This window comes from Mandrillus leucophaeus, unplaced genomic scaffold (assembly GCF_000951045.1).
Source record: "Mandrillus leucophaeus isolate KB7577 unplaced genomic scaffold, Mleu.le_1.0 Scaffold729, whole genome shotgun sequence".
Taxonomy (NCBI): Eukaryota; Metazoa; Chordata; class Mammalia; order Primates; family Cercopithecidae; genus Mandrillus; species Mandrillus leucophaeus.
Window position 1 is genome coordinate 598,321 of NW_012107908.1, and position 15,765 is coordinate 614,085.

Sequence of the window (15,765 nt, forward strand, 5' to 3'; positions counted from 1 at the left end):
TCATCTCTACTAAAATAGAAAAAATTAGCAGGGCATGGTGGCATGAGCCTATAGTCCCAGCTACTCAGGTGGCTGAGGCACGAGAATTGCTTGAACCCGGGAGGCAGAGGTTGCAGTGAGCTGAAATCATGCAACTGCACTCCAGCCTGGGAAACAAAGCAAGACTGTCTCCAACAACAACAACAAACAACAAAATAAGCCAAACAAACGACTGCTGCACACCAAGATCTGTGCTTCTATGCCTTCATTAGCAGGAAACATGTAGTAATGGGGACACGGTTATTCTACAGGGCCTTCAAGTAAAGGGTTAGAATACAGAAAGAAGACGCACAACATGGGAGGAAACTTACCTATGAAACAGTAAACAATACCAAAGAGATTCACGCTGTATTATGGCAATTTAAAATGTAAATCGTGATTTGAAAGGAGTAGGTACTTAGATCCATTCTGCACAATTCTGAGAAAGTAAGTTTCACGCCCTAGTCCTCTGGTTCTGTCTGCTTTCAACCATGCTATTTTTTTTTCCTTTTTTAGATTTTACCCAAATATGTGGCGAGAGAGAGAAAAGAAAGATGTGAAGTGTGTACGTATTGTGAACAGTTTGTTTGGGTGGGGGTAGGTGAAGGAAAGTTGAGATATATAGGAAAATGTCTCCAAGAAAAAAGTTACAATAGATTTTTTTTTTAACTTGGAGAAAAAAAAAAAAGAGTATAAATTCGGAGAAAAAAGGATAACTTTCAGCCCCACAAATTCCTGGGACCCGAATGAATCTTGTGCTTTTATTCCATGCAGCTGAAAAGAATTGCATCAAGGGGATGAGGAGCTGTCTAGTGTGAGAAAACAGAATGGTACAGCCCAGGTCTGAAGTGCATAATGATAGACCAGATCCTCCAAGTTGCCTGGGAAAATGCAAACCAGTAGCAAAGATCAAAAATTGTCTTTGACAAAGCCCAGGTTAGACAAAATGAGGAAACTATAAAAGATATCAAGTGAGTCAACAGGGCTGGGATGTTAAGGACAACAGCAAAGCAAATCTTTCTGTCATTCAAAAAAAAAAAAGTAAGATGTATAAAACTTTAGATCAAAGCTGATTCCTTCACCTTACCTGATCCCATATAACAGCTGATGAGAATCAGCTCATAGAGGTCTTTGGATCCTTCAGTAATTCAAACACCTTGAACAGAGACTATGACTCTCTTACTTTATTACAAAATCTATTCTATAATAGTGTTCTAGCAAGGGTACAATATACTAGGAATGTTTTCAGCTTCTCTAAACAGAAGTTAAAGGCAACAGACCAAGTTTAAAGGTATCACTGAAAGCTATGACAAAATCTCATGTAAGTACACAAAACCACAGGAATAATGATGACTGAAGTTCCCTTAATACTTTCAAAAAAGAAATGAAAGAGATGCTGACAGATATAAGCAAACATGTAATTAACCTAGCCTTTGGCAACTTCAGTCTTTTTCTCATCTCCCTATATACTCAAATAATTTTTAATAATACCTATAATTACAACACTACTTAGAAATGGTTGGTTTTATACTAGAGGGTCAAGTAGAACACATCTTACCAGAATTAACATTTATCTTGACACTGCAGAAATCATTTTATAGTTCTACAGTTAATGGTGAACTGTAAAGCTGTTAAAAAAATTAAGCCATTTAAGATTGGTTCTTCAGAGGTGCCATAGATACTACATACAGCAAAAAAAAATTTAATGCATAGGCATAAGCTCAATTATAGATTGGATGCCCTTTGATTTTAAAATATGACTCATAAATGTGTCTGGTTTGTATCTGTTGAGTTATGATATAGATGATTTTAGTTATCCCAAAAAGCATTTTTTTAAAAAAGAGTCTACCACTTTTACCTTAAGTGATTCTATGAGTCATGTCTCTCAAAAATTAAAATTCTGACTTTACTGGTACCTTTTTCTCTACCCTTATCACCAAGTTGAAATAAACTAAGAAACTAACCAATATTTATTGTGGCACTGGTATTTCCGGTAAGGGAGTAAGCAATGGGACTTGTTGAAAGTCTGGTGATGAAAAATAGCAACAGGGAGTCCCCACTGGCCCAGATAGGCTGCACTGCCTCTAAACTGTCATGACAGAGTGGCCAGTTGGTCAAAGGTTTGACACAGGAGAAATACCACCTGGCAAGTTTCAAGGGAATGAGAGGCAGAAACAAGCTAACTTGACAAGATAAAAACATCAGAAACAGAAGCCCACCACAACCCCATCATGAACTTTTCAAAACTACCAATAACTGAATAGATTTCTCACTCTACTTTTATGAGGATGACATTGCCAGACAGCAATTCTTCTTAACTTCAGAAGAAAGTTAGTTTAAAGAATGATTCTCACATAAATCATATTCAAAATGTTAACAGGGTCACAAACCTCCTAGAAAAAATTTACTCAACATTATCCATTAAAAAAATTCAGTTACCCAATTTACATCCCTTACACTATAAAACAAATCTAGACACAGACATGTACAAATCTTACAAGATTATATAGCTATTAGAAGTCAAGAGCAATATGATGCAAGTAATTTTTTTTTTTTCTTTTTTTTGGTGGAGTCTTGCTCTGTCACCCAGGCTGGAGTGCAGTGTTGTGATCTCAGCTCAATGCAACCTCCGCTTCCTGGGTTCAAGCAATTCTCGTGTGTCAGCCTCCCGAGTAGCTGGGATTACAGGCGCCCACCACCACGCCTGGATAATTTTTTTGTATTTTCAGTAGACGGGGTTTCGCCAAGTTGGCCAGGTTTGTCTCGAACTCCTGGCCTCAATCAATCCACCCACCTCGGCCTCCCAAAGTGCTGGGATTACAGGCATGAGCCACCACGCCCAACCAGGATGCAAGTAATTTTGGAACAATGAGTAAATTTGAAAACAATTCTGTTTTGGACTACATTTAATCCTGAAATCTGACCATTAAGACAAACTACATAGAATAAGTTGGCTGATACCAATAACTTAATGTAATACTAGACAAAGTAAAACAGAACAGCAAATGGTATAAAAATTAAAGCAGAGTTAAAACCAACAAGACAAGCACAGGTTTTTGAAATAACATTTTATATTTTGAATTCATACATTTTTGCAAAATATACTGATTATGTAGAAACAAAGCCATTTAAAATACTATTAAATAGAGTGGCATAGAACAAACGAAGGCTGTTATTTCCTAAATCCATAAAACATTGTTAACATAGCTTTTATATGAAGAAAACAAACAACAACAAATATATACATATATATGCATGTGTACCTCCATCCTTCTTCTCCAATTCGTCCCTAATTAGAGGTGAGGTAAGTATCACCTTCAAAGTTAGTGTGGGCTCTTTTGTATTCCGAATTATAATAGATGCCTCATTTACACATTGTTCCACTTGATACTTCTCTTCTGTGAGTTTCTGAAAGTCACCAAGATTTCAAAATCACCCAGTTAATTAGACTGAAATCTCAAAAGAAAAAAAACGAATGGTTATACTAAGTTCTCAAATGTTATTAACTATTAATATTACTGTGCTCAAACGGCAAAGAAAGCCTGTAACTAGTTCTTTACTGGGGATAACACTTTTCTCTCCTCCCAACTTACAAGAAAACCCTTTTTCTCCATTCTTTACAAAGCAACCACAATGTCAACCATCCATACAATTATGAAACAATATTTAAAACCATTCTAATATTTGAAAGTAAAATGCCAACAGCATCAGTATGTGATAAATGGTAAATTATTGTTCTTATAATTATTACAGGAACTATTATAAAATAATAAATAGCTGGGACTGCTCTCCAAAACAATAGCTCTTTTTGTAGAACAGCCTAAACAGGAACTCCTACTTGGCAAAAACTTATAAGATTATGGAGTTTTTCAAAGAGCACCAAATAAGCATGAATAAAAAAGTATCTCTGCACAGTCACTCACCAGGAGGAAACAATGAGTATAAACAAGTAACTCCTTTCCTTCTCTGATAACAGGTCTCAGAGATCTTCCAATGGGACCTACCGCTATGGGACAAGTCATCTGACATCTACAGAAAACCTACATTGCTTCTTTTAACATACAAATATAAACAAACATGCAATTTAAGTAGGGGCCTTCCACAAAGTAATCGCCCAGTCAGAATTATATATTAAGTTATGTTTACTATATTATTATACATTAAATATATGATTTAATAAGTTACACAGGGCTTTTCTTCTTCTTTTTTTTTTTTTTTTGAGACGGAGTCTCGCTCTGTCACCCAAGCTGGAGTGCAGTGGCCGGATCTCAGCTCACTGCAAGCTCCACCTCCCGGGTTCACGCCATTCTCCTGCCTCAGCCTCCCGAGTAGCTGGGACTACAGGCGTCCGCCACCTCGCCCGGCTAGTTTTTTGTATTTTTTTAGTAGAGACGGGGTTTCACCACGTTAGCCAGGATGGTCTCGATCTCCTGACCTTGTGATCCGCCCGTCTCGGCCTCCCAAAGTGCTGGGATTACAGGCTTGAGCCACCGCGCCCGGCCCGGCTTTTCTTCTTAGTGGTGAAATTCAGTATCTATTACCTGACATACAGTAGCCAGGCTGAATGGAGACACTACCAGGCCCCCTGCTCATCAGTGTGTATTCAAAGAATTCAAAGTCACTTACATAAAAATAGCATTTTACCATTAAACTATCCCAAAAAAGCAGGAAAGGGAAAACTCATTATCCTACTTTTGAATAGAGGAAGCCAAGGAAGGGAAAGGCCATATAGTAGATAAAAGAACCAGAATATAAAGAAACTGCAAAAAACAGCTCACATTCATTTTGTCACTAAAAGAGCATTAAAGATGTCTATCAAAGAATAAATTGAACTTCATTTTTCAATTATGCATGTCGATCACCATAAGACACACCCAAAATAATAAACATGATATGCATTTTGTGCTAGACTAATTTTCAGTGATTTCTGGTTTTAGTCATCCTCCTCCTCCTTTGCTCAAAGAAGTTCTAAAATCATCTTAGGAAAGAATATGAAGAGAAAAGGTAAGGTATAACCTCAGCTAACTAAAGTAGTTAGATAACTGAAAGGTTTGCTATGTTAAGTGCTCAGGAAAAAGATTTTTGGTCCATAAGAAAATAATATCATATCAGATACTGGTTTTCCACACAAACACCATGAAAACTGGGCAGGGCAGGGGGAGGCGGGGGTGGAGGGTGCTCGAGGAGAAAGGTTTAATTGTAAAAGTCACACTTAAAACAATTTCATGAATATTATTAGTAACAATACACGTACACATATGTGTATATATGTGGGCATGTGTGTACATGTCTATATTTTAATCTGAGATTAGTGTACAATCATCATTCCCATTTTACAAGAAAATGTATCTTTACCCAAACATAGATTTATTGTTGGAGAAATCTATTGGCTATGTTAAATTGAAAGATACTTCTCCTAATTTCCACCATTAATCTTAAGAGTTCATACCTCTTTTACCTTCTGCCAGATAACATTTCAAAGACCTAAAGATATTTATATCTTTTTTAGTCTTCTTTAGCCTAAAAACCTTCAGTCTCCTAAAATTTGAGATGGTGTGTATACCCTGTACACCCTCCAGTGTAACCCCCTTGAATACTTGCTAACTAGAAAGGAACATTTTTAAACTGCGGTGCTCATAAACACCCTCACTCAAGAGAGAAACAATGTGGAGTTCACAAAGTTGTGATCCGCACAGAGAAAGCTCTAACAATGCCAACTAAAGCTTGGCCCAATCTTCTATATCTTCAAAACAGGAAAGATGTGACAGATTTTCTGAATACGAACTCCGATTTACTATTGCACTGGTTCTCAACCCCTTTTCAATGCTGCAACATCTGAGGATGAGGAATATGATCATTCTCATAAGAAACAAGATTCATGAAAGGAACAGAAAGGGGGTGAGGCGGGTGAAAAAGCCACTAGTATGTCTGATTCTGATAATTCTAGATTTAAGAGTAATGATATTTACTATACTAACAGCAGAAATACAGATTAAATGTTAAAACAACATAAAAAATTGAAATGGGAACTTTATTAATATTCTAATAAACTACAAGTATAGTTAGCCAGAAAGCCCATTAATGAGCTTTCCACTTCGTAAAGCTTTACTCCATGTTTAATACATAAAGCTATATTCCACTCTCCTTCCCCCAAATGATCACAAAAGGATTTTTTTAAAAGGGAGGGAAAGGTAAATAAATTCAACCCTATGAAAGACCAGAAAACATTTCTCCATCAAAATTGAAAGTGGAAAAGCCAAGTATGTTCTGTCACTTTAAAAACCATATATTAAGACAAAATGATAAAATAGTGTCCCCAAAATTAATACAGGAGAATGTGCCAATCAGTAAAATAAATCTGAGTGTCAAGAATGGTACTAAAAAATCAGAGATGGTTTTGAGGGTCTATTGGTGAATATAAAAGAAAATGATCTAGTAACAAAGCGAATAAAAATAAACTTAGAATTCATATATCTTGAAAAAAAGACCCCTTTTAAAAGATATACAAATAAAAGAAACTAAATTTTAAAAAGTGAGTGGTGGAGGGAAGCATTCAACAATTCACAAGTTTGGACCTATGGACCAACATTTATTTCTATGACATTGATATGAAGACAAACTGATATAAAATTATCAAAAGCTGTAATTTAATTGGACCACAGACAATACGCATCTGATACTGAAAGATGATCACAGATTCCCAGTGATGCAATGAGTCCTTGGGGTAGGCTGGCAGGGCAGGTCCTAGAATGACCAGAACCCCAGAATGGTCACCTTCATCCCTAAGGAGGCTTCAGCCTTCAGCAGCATCCTTCAGGGAACATGCCAACATCAAATTTTTCTAAATGCATCCCAGTGTAAAAAAGGTTTGGAGACAAGAAATGAACAGTGATTTCCCATTAACAGAACAAATAGGTGACAAAAAACTGAGTCTTCAGTTTTAAAAATTACTTTCTATGAAAGTCTCTCATTGATAAGAAAGTCTCTTAGTCTCTAGAAAGTATCTAGTCTAGGTTGTTTTCAATCTTCCAATTATTTTCTGCATTATACCAACCCTTCCAAGAACTTTATAATGGTGAGACCTAGACTGGAAAAAATGAAGATTCTCAGCAAGACACAACGGAAAAGTTTAAGACAGTTCCTTAATGGCCATCTTAATTTAGTAAATATATCCTGAGTACAAATCACCAGAAGTTTGCTTTAACTGTGATGAATTAGTCATTGACCCAGAGTAGCAGTACTTATTTTGTCTGTGTCTATCCTTGCTATTATCAATTCTAGTTAATAATTTTTTCAAAGTCACTACCTATTTTCACCTTTTTACAAATTCGCCTAGAGGTGCAGTTAAACTGTACTCACCTGAATCTGAATAGGAAGATTATCTTTGACTGTATTTAACAGGGTCTCTGTGGGTTTGTCTTTGCACATTAAAACCAGCTCCAAGTCCATATCATCTTTAATCAGCAAGCCTTTTGCAACCAGGCCAATCCTCATTACACCACACAATGTCCGACCACCTTGATCCCTAAAAATAAAAGTCTGCATGATTACTTTCACAACCTATTTCCCAAACTATAACTTAATCATCACTTGGCTTCCTGAATATCCTAATGAACTGATAAGGAAGTATGTAAATCCAAACATCCAGGTATCCACAAAATTAAGTCTCAGATTTGAGGCTTATAAAGTATCTATCTTTCCTCAAGGATTCAATGGGGAACATATTTCATACTACAGATCTTGTAATTCTTTACTACATTTATATTGCTTAAGAAAACTAAAAAATGCTGCATCCTCTTAAATATTTTTTCAAATTGTTCTTTTTAAATTTCCTTCTGGCCAGGTGCAGTGGCTCATGCCTGTAATCCCAACACTTTGGGAGGTCAACGCAGGAGGATCACCTGAGCCCAGTAGTTCAAGACCAACCTGGGCCAACACAGAAAGACCCTGTCACCACAAAAAAAAATTTTTTTTAATTAGCCAGGCATAGTGGCATGCACCTGTAGTGCCGCTACTCAGGAAGTTAAGAAGAGAGGATTGAGCCCAGGAGTTCGAGGCTGCACTGAACCATGTTTGCACCACTGCACTCCAGCCTGGGTGACAGAATGAGATCCTGTCTCAAAAAATAAAAATAAAATAAACTTCCTTCTGTTTTAGGAGTAATTAGGGAATTTGTGAGGAACATGAATACCACAGTATATTGAGAAAGAACATCAGCACAGAAATTGAAAAGACCTGGATTCTACTCGTGGTGCCTGCTGACTCAGTATCCACAACAGTAAAATGACTATTGGCTAGATGAGCCAAAGTTCCTCCCAACTATATCACTCTAAAATGCCTCCCATTCTATATCAGCTTATGGGGAAGGGAGAAAAATGTGATAAAAGTATAGAGCTAAGGAAGGAAAGATTAAACTGCCAGCATATGTATTCCAAATCCAGGAGTAGCTAAAAGAGCAAACACTCAAAGAACATCAACTCATGAATGGTGCACAAGAAAAGTGCTCATCTATCCTTGATTTTAATTCTAAAAGTTTCTTATTGGTTCATTTCCCTTAATCACAAGTGAAAATATTAACTAAGCTTAACCGTCTTTCAACAAATAAGCAAGTGTTTGAATATGGCAAACATATTACAGGAGTTGCAGTCTCTCTTGCTCCTGAGGCTTACTCTGTAGTTAAGCAACAAAAGCAGTAACAGTTTAAGTGCCCTGCTTAAAAGGGGAAAAGAAAGTAACATCTGAGCACAAACAGGTGTCACATATTCTCACTTAAATCTCACCACAAGCTTCCATTTGGAAGACAAGAAATGTGAGCCTCAGAAAAGTTAATTGTTTAAGTTCACCACGAAAGTAAAATGGCAAAGCCTAAATTCAAACCTAAGTTGTTCTGACCACAACATTCAGGTCCCTTACATTATATGATTGCTTCCCAAGTTCAGAAAAGGGAGAGGTCAAAATTAGAGATGTCAAGCAAGGCAAACTGAAAGTCTGACTTCAGCAGAATCTTGATCTGCCTAGATGGAAAACAGTCATTCTAGCTATAAGCAAAGAATCAGCAGAGTTGGGCAAGAATCAGTAGAGTTGAGAATAAAATGGAAAGGGAGAAAGGAGAGAAACAAATTGTGGCAGTGGAAACTAGAAAGGAAGTTATAAATAATCCAGCCATGGGTTCAGTGCCTGGCACACTTATAGAGATTCAATAAACATTAAATCAATGAAAAACGATAAAGGTGGTATAAATATAGACATAAAAAGCATTTTAAAGCAGGTGACCCAAGTGTAAGCAATTGTCTGATAATAACAATAGAGAATCAGTCATCTTTGATTTCTTCTTCCTCTGTATCCTTGTCCTCTCATTCTTCCAAATCTAATATTGTAATGGTTTATAAATTCTCCCTGTATAATCACCATCAAACTTGCAAACCAGTTTCTTCAGGCTTTTATTACCTCTCATGTAGACCACCTCAATAACCTCCTCCTCACTGGCCTTTCTGACTGACCTCTGTCATCTCCAAAGTACTGTATACAGCAACCAGAATAATCTTCCAAAGGCACAGATTGGATAACACTCTACCTACTATTTCCTTGGTGTCCCACTGAACACTTGGACACCTACCATATTGGAAAGCAATTTAGAAAATGACATCGCTTCCTGGTTCAAATCCTGGCTCTGCTACTTACTGTGTGACACTGGACAAATTTCAAATAACTTGACTTCTTTTGAACCTGCTTCCTCATTTGTAAAACAGGAATAATACCTTTCTCACAGAGTGGTAGTGAGAATATATGTAATAAACCTTGGCCAGAGCCCAACAGATATTAACAGCTCAGTAAATAACAGTTATTATTCCTCAAACAATTCCTATACTTTCTCATACCTAGATCAGTGCTGAGATTTATTTTTTTCTTTCACTTTCACCACCTGCCAAAACCCTACCCACCCATCCATCCTCTGAGCCTATTCCAAGTGCTACCTCCTTCATAGAGCTTTTGCAGACTCCCAGAACCAGCACATCATCGTCTCTCCCTGCTCTGTATTTTCACATGTTATTCACAGGAAATTGAAGCATAGATGCTCAGAAACCTGGATCTGGAGTCAGAGAAACTTGAATATGAATCCTGGCCCAACCACACATATTTACTAAGTAGCCTTAAGCAAGTTAAAGTTTGTTAATGATTCTGAGTCACTCGTTTTTTTATAACCAAGTTTGGAGCACAGGAAATTTCACAGGTAAAACAGGAGTGGAGGAAGGAAGATAATAATATTAGAGACTAGTAGATTTGTTGCAAGATAATAGGAAAAGTACTGTGGTACAATAGTTGGCACTCAATAAACAGTAGCTATTATTAGCTCAGTTATTAAATTCTAAGCCAAAATTATGATATACTTGGTCTTATTAGCCCACAGGTAGAAGACAGCATGATTGAGCAGAAAATAAATTCCTAATTCACAGAGTTGAATTTGAATTTAAAAACCGGACCATAGCAATTACTGTAAAGCAAGCAACCCAATGTATTTGAATTTAGTATATGTAAATTTCTTAAAATTAACAAAATTATAATATTCCTAATAATATATATTGTAGGACCTTGTATAAGTTGACTTTTGAATCCATTTTTAAAAAGGTAAAGCATTAAGTCAAATTAAGAGAACATAGGTAAAAGCTGCCTAACAGTGCCCAGCAATGGAAAATGCTTAACTGCTTAATAAATACAAGCTACCCCCCACCCATCTCTGTGTCCTTCAGAGTGTTTAACACTCACCAGGCACACAATATATGTTTATTACCAGAATACAACTCTGTCCTTGGAAGACATGCCTGCCTCTGATACAAGAATAGAATCATTCTGCACTCCTTGAGTTCCACCACATGGGAAGGATCACAGGCAAGGGCTCCACCAGGGACTATTCCACAAAACGGAAAGACTGTATATAGACAACCAAGAGCATCCACACACAGAAGTGTATTTGAAAATCCAGGCACGGCATGGTGGCTCATGTCTGTAATTCCAGCACTTTGTGAGGCCAAAGCAGGAGGATTGCTTCAAGTCAGGAATTCGAGACCAGATTGGGCAATGTAGCAAGATGCTGTCTCTCAAAAAAAAAAAAATTTTTTTTTAATTAGCCAGGCATGATAGCACACACTTACAGTCCTAGCTATTCAAGAGGCTGATGCAGGAGGATCACTTGAGCCCAGGAGTTCAAGGCTACAATAAGCTATGATCACACCACTACACTCCAGCCTGAGCAACAGAGCACCCTATCTCTAAAAAAATAAAAATAAAACTTCAAATAAAAGTGTGGAGCATATTATTCTGTAAAAGTCTTTAAATCAGAGACCTCATCCAGTTAAGCAAGTCTATAGGAGTGCTTTCCAAAATATGCCAGGCTTGAGAAGCAACAAAATTAGAAAATTAAAAAGACCTAAACTTCACTGAAATGTACACTTAAAATTAGTAAAAATAGCAAATCTTATGTCATATATTTTACCACAATAAAAAAAGTTTTTAACATGACATAAACATGTAGCAAAGTGCAATTTAAATCTAGAATGCATGACTATTTAACTTGCACAAGAGCTGAGATACACATAGAACTAAATAATTAGATACTACTACTAATGAACATGAACTCTAAATCTAACAGTAACATTTGTACAGACATCATACATGAGAAAAATTACACTACATTTCCAAGAACCTTCAAACTGACAAGACTATGACCAGACACAATGTATAAACTGCCTGTAAATAGTTAAAAAAAAAAATTATGCTCTTCAGCAATAAAACTGACACACTGATTATCTTTCATCTGAAGATAAAAAAGGTTATACTACCTTTCAGTGAAGAAAATCCATTTATCAATACTTTTCTACTATTATTTACCACATTGATTTAAAGTTAAAAGCTGCAAAAACTCTGTAACCTCTTTCATTTACAAATTGTAGCCAAAGCAATGTTTTTAAATTTATTCATACAGTGTAGTCAAATGAGTTCCATCTTTCAAAGTTAAGACACTTATTCCAATCATAGTGACAACTGCTCAAAACAGCAACTTTAAGCTTAGCCTGGCATAAAAAGGTTATAATCTAACTCCAGGTACCATTTCAGTTTCACTAATCTATTATTGTCACAGCACTTAGAATATGCTACTATAATTGTTGAAGGGTGTGGCTCCCATTAGATCTTTATCCAATCCACAAATATACAAATAGCAATTACGATATGCAAGACACTGCTAAATTTCTGGGAATCAATGAGGTAGATATAGTCAAAAATACCTTTAAAATATATTTTCCTACACTCTTTCTTCTATACAAGGATTTTTAAATGCCTTACAAAAACGATACTTTATGATCTCCCCAGAGATCAAAAACACTACTATTTATTTCAAAATTTAGGAGGCTGAATCAACACAGGAAAAAGATCATAACTTTCAAACATAATGATTTTAAAGGACTTGGTGTTCTCTCAAAAGGGATCCTAAACAGGTCCATTTTCTTTCTCTGGCTCTAATCTTTATTCTTTTCTTGCTTTCCTTTCAAATTTAACTCAGAAAATCTCCATGTAACATTTACTTCCTTGGTTATAGTCTTATATAAGCATAAGACAAAATCCAAAAAACAGCATTAACACACACTCAATCCAGCAGACCTTAGAGCTTTGCTGTGCACTCTAGCACAGCATCCCAGAGGTCAGTCCACACTCACTTGGAATAGTTTTCTCCGGCCTCATCTTTCTTCACTTCTGTCTCACCCTCTGTTTTTGTGCCTTTATTTGTTTCATCCAACCAATCTGAGACATGTTTAAGAGCACATTCAACAGTAGATACCATATTCTGAACAGCTTCAAGTTCCTCCGGAGATGGATAGATTGTTGAATGTTTCACCATAACATGGCGATCATCATTAGCAAAAGATCGAATAGATCTCTGTTAAGAAGAATGAAAACAATTACTTCAACAAAAGAAACATCACCTGAAAAGGATAATATACAACTATATCTTTAGCCAATCCATAGCACTGACTGTCTACTGTAAGAGTTAATACTGAAACAAGAAAAAACTGCTCAGGAGTGGGAAGTAAAACCGCATTCTATTGAACTCCTCACCAGAAAACAAGAGATCTTCCACTCATGTTTTGATAAGATTCACCTCAGTCACTCTTGGCATTATTTATAAATAATGTTATCTTGGCCAGGCACAGCGGCACATGCCTGTAATCCCAGCACTCTGGAAGACTGAGGTGGGCAGATTACCTGAGGTCAGGAGTTTGAGACCAGCGGGCCAACATGGTAAAACCCCGTCTCTACTAAAAATACAAAATTAGCCGGGTGTCGTGGCATGCACCTATAGTCCCGGCTACTGAGGAGCCAGAGGTTGCAGTGAGCCGAGATCATGCCACCGCACTCCAGCCTGGGCAACAGAGTGAACTCTGTCTCTAAAATAAATGAATAAAGTTATCTTTTAGCTGAACTGACATATTCTGAATAATACTTCAAAAATGTCATCCACATCATGCATCATCTAAAAGAATTAGATACTTCTCAGCTTCAAGAGAGTCCCAGAAATGCAGGATGGTGAGTGACTCATAAACTGCCAAAGACTTCTAACCTTTCCAAACTGCCAAAGACTTCTAACCTTAAAAAAATTAAGATTTCAGGGCTGGGCATGGTGGCTCATGCCTATAATCCAGCACTTTGGGAGGCTGAGGTGGGAGGATCACTTGAAGGCCAGAAGTTGGAGACCAGCCTGGGTAATGTAGCAAGATAGAATCTCTCCAAAACATAAAAAAAGTTAGCTGGACATGGTAGCAGGCACCTATAGTCCTAGCTACTCAGGAGGCTGAGGTAAGAGGATCCCTAGAGCCTAGGAGTTCAAGGTTAAGTGAACTACCACTGTGTCACTGCACTCCAACCTGGGCAACAGAGTAAGACCCATATCTCTATTTAAATTTTAGAATGTGAGATTTCACAATATAGAATAATACAAAATAAAAAGTTATCTGTGAACACTATAAGAAAACTATTAAAAAACATTAAAATAGTGTTCACTATTTAACATTCAAACCTTTGGTGCAAGGCTTTAATTTTTTAAATAGATTAGTGGGAGACATTCCAAATGCAGAGTGGGAAAAATACACACTGCAAAATGACAAGCTAACTTTCAAATACATTATATTCTCAATCAAAATCTCCTCAGGACTGATTTACTTAAACCTCAACAAAAATCATTTTAAAGCTCATTTGGGGAAAAACATAAATGAGAGTATCAAGAAATACTCTACAAAGATGGATGGGTGGTACCATTAACTAAAATGAAATATCAAATCAGTGGAACAGACCAGCACCCAGAAAATGAATGAATTTCATGAAAATTTAACAGAGTAGATTCTATACACTCATGAGTCACACATGCAAAAATCTTTAAATTTTTCCAAATTTACAAATATCACGAACACACTTATACCAATACACAGCAAAATGAACAAGGATAACTTAGTGAGTTTTCCATAAAGCCTAAAATATTCTATTTAAAAGCTGGTTATACTGTCTTTACTTACATGAAATTATGTGTTAGTACATAGTAAATATTTTGTTTTGAAGTCCATCGCAAACTAAAACATTCTCAATTTTTATGAACAGTCTTGTCTCTTTTGTTCTTGTCTGAATATCTATGTTTAAAAATCACATTATTTTTGGGTAACAGTAAATTAACACTATAGTGTCACTGTTCTCTATAAAGCAAAGAAAACTTTGGTTGAAAAGGTAATCATTTGAAAACCTCCATCATTATATAAAAACACAGCTAAAATAGATTATAAAGCTTTTCTTTCTCTCAATAAAAATCACCTGCCCAGATGTTTTTCCTGCTCAACGTCCATAACCAGTTTTCCAACTGGTGCAGTTTGCCACAAAGAAACAAATTTTTTAAACACTTAGTGAGACATATTCATATATCCCAAAATAAGTACTAGAGAACAAAAGAGTTGGAAATGCTAGGCTGTTAGCTAGGCTTATGTACTTGCTAAATTACCTGGTCCTGCACACTGGCCACACCTGAGCAAAACTGCATCCTGCTACATTACATAAACATTTGTCATTTATCACACAAATAACACTGCCAGTGTTAAATCTAAACATGTGACATCTAACATTCTACTGGATGTGACAGGATAAGCATTATGAAACAACAGTAGACACGCCGGGCATGGTGGCCCACGCCTGTAATCCCAGCACTTTGGGAGGGCAAGGCAGGCAGATCACCTGAGTTTGAGACCAGTCTGACCAACACGAAGAAACTTTGTCTCTAGTAAAAGTATAAATTTAGCCAGGCGTGGTGGTGCATGCCTGTAATCCCAGCTACTTGGGAGGCTGAGGCAGGAGAATCGCTTGATCACTTGAACCCAGGAGGCAGAGGTTGCAGTGAGCTGAGATCACGCCACTGCACTCCAGCCTGTGCAACAAGAGCAAAACTTCATCTCAAAAAAAAAAAAAAAAGAACGGTGACAGGAAAAACTGAAGAAATGCAGAGAAATTTTATTTACTCAAATAAGCGCTAAACAACAGATTTTCTTTGAGTATTAAAAAAATAAATCAGACCGGGCACAGTGGCTCACATCTGTAATCCCAAAACTTTGGGAGGCCGAGGAGGATGGATCATCAGAGGTCAAGGAGTTGGCCAACATGGTGAAACCCCATCTCTACTAAAAAAAACAAAAATCAGCCGGGTGTGGTAGCGCACACATG

At 36.8% G+C, this 15,765-nt stretch overlaps 1 protein-coding gene across 2 annotated transcripts in view; it reads right to left on the minus strand.

Moving 5' to 3' along the window:
* The window catches only part of STRBP (spermatid perinuclear RNA binding protein), a 60,026-nt gene that overhangs the window by 42,001 nt on the left and 2,260 nt on the right, over window positions 1-15,765 (minus strand). The window contains exons 2-5 of one of the 2 annotated variants that reach the window (XM_011965498.1): window positions 14,580-14,682; window positions 12,729-12,949; window positions 7,378-7,543; window positions 3,282-3,426 (exon numbers count right to left, since the gene is read on the minus strand). In XM_011965498.1, coding sequence (XP_011820888.1) covers window positions 3,282-3,426; window positions 7,378-7,543; window positions 12,729-12,910 — 493 coding nt within the window. In that variant the 5' untranslated portion in view covers window positions 12,911-12,949; window positions 14,580-14,682. The remainder of the gene's footprint in view (window positions 1-3,281; window positions 3,427-7,377; window positions 7,544-12,728; window positions 12,950-14,579; window positions 14,683-15,765) is intronic. The other variant, XM_011965497.1, reaches the window with a different exon arrangement.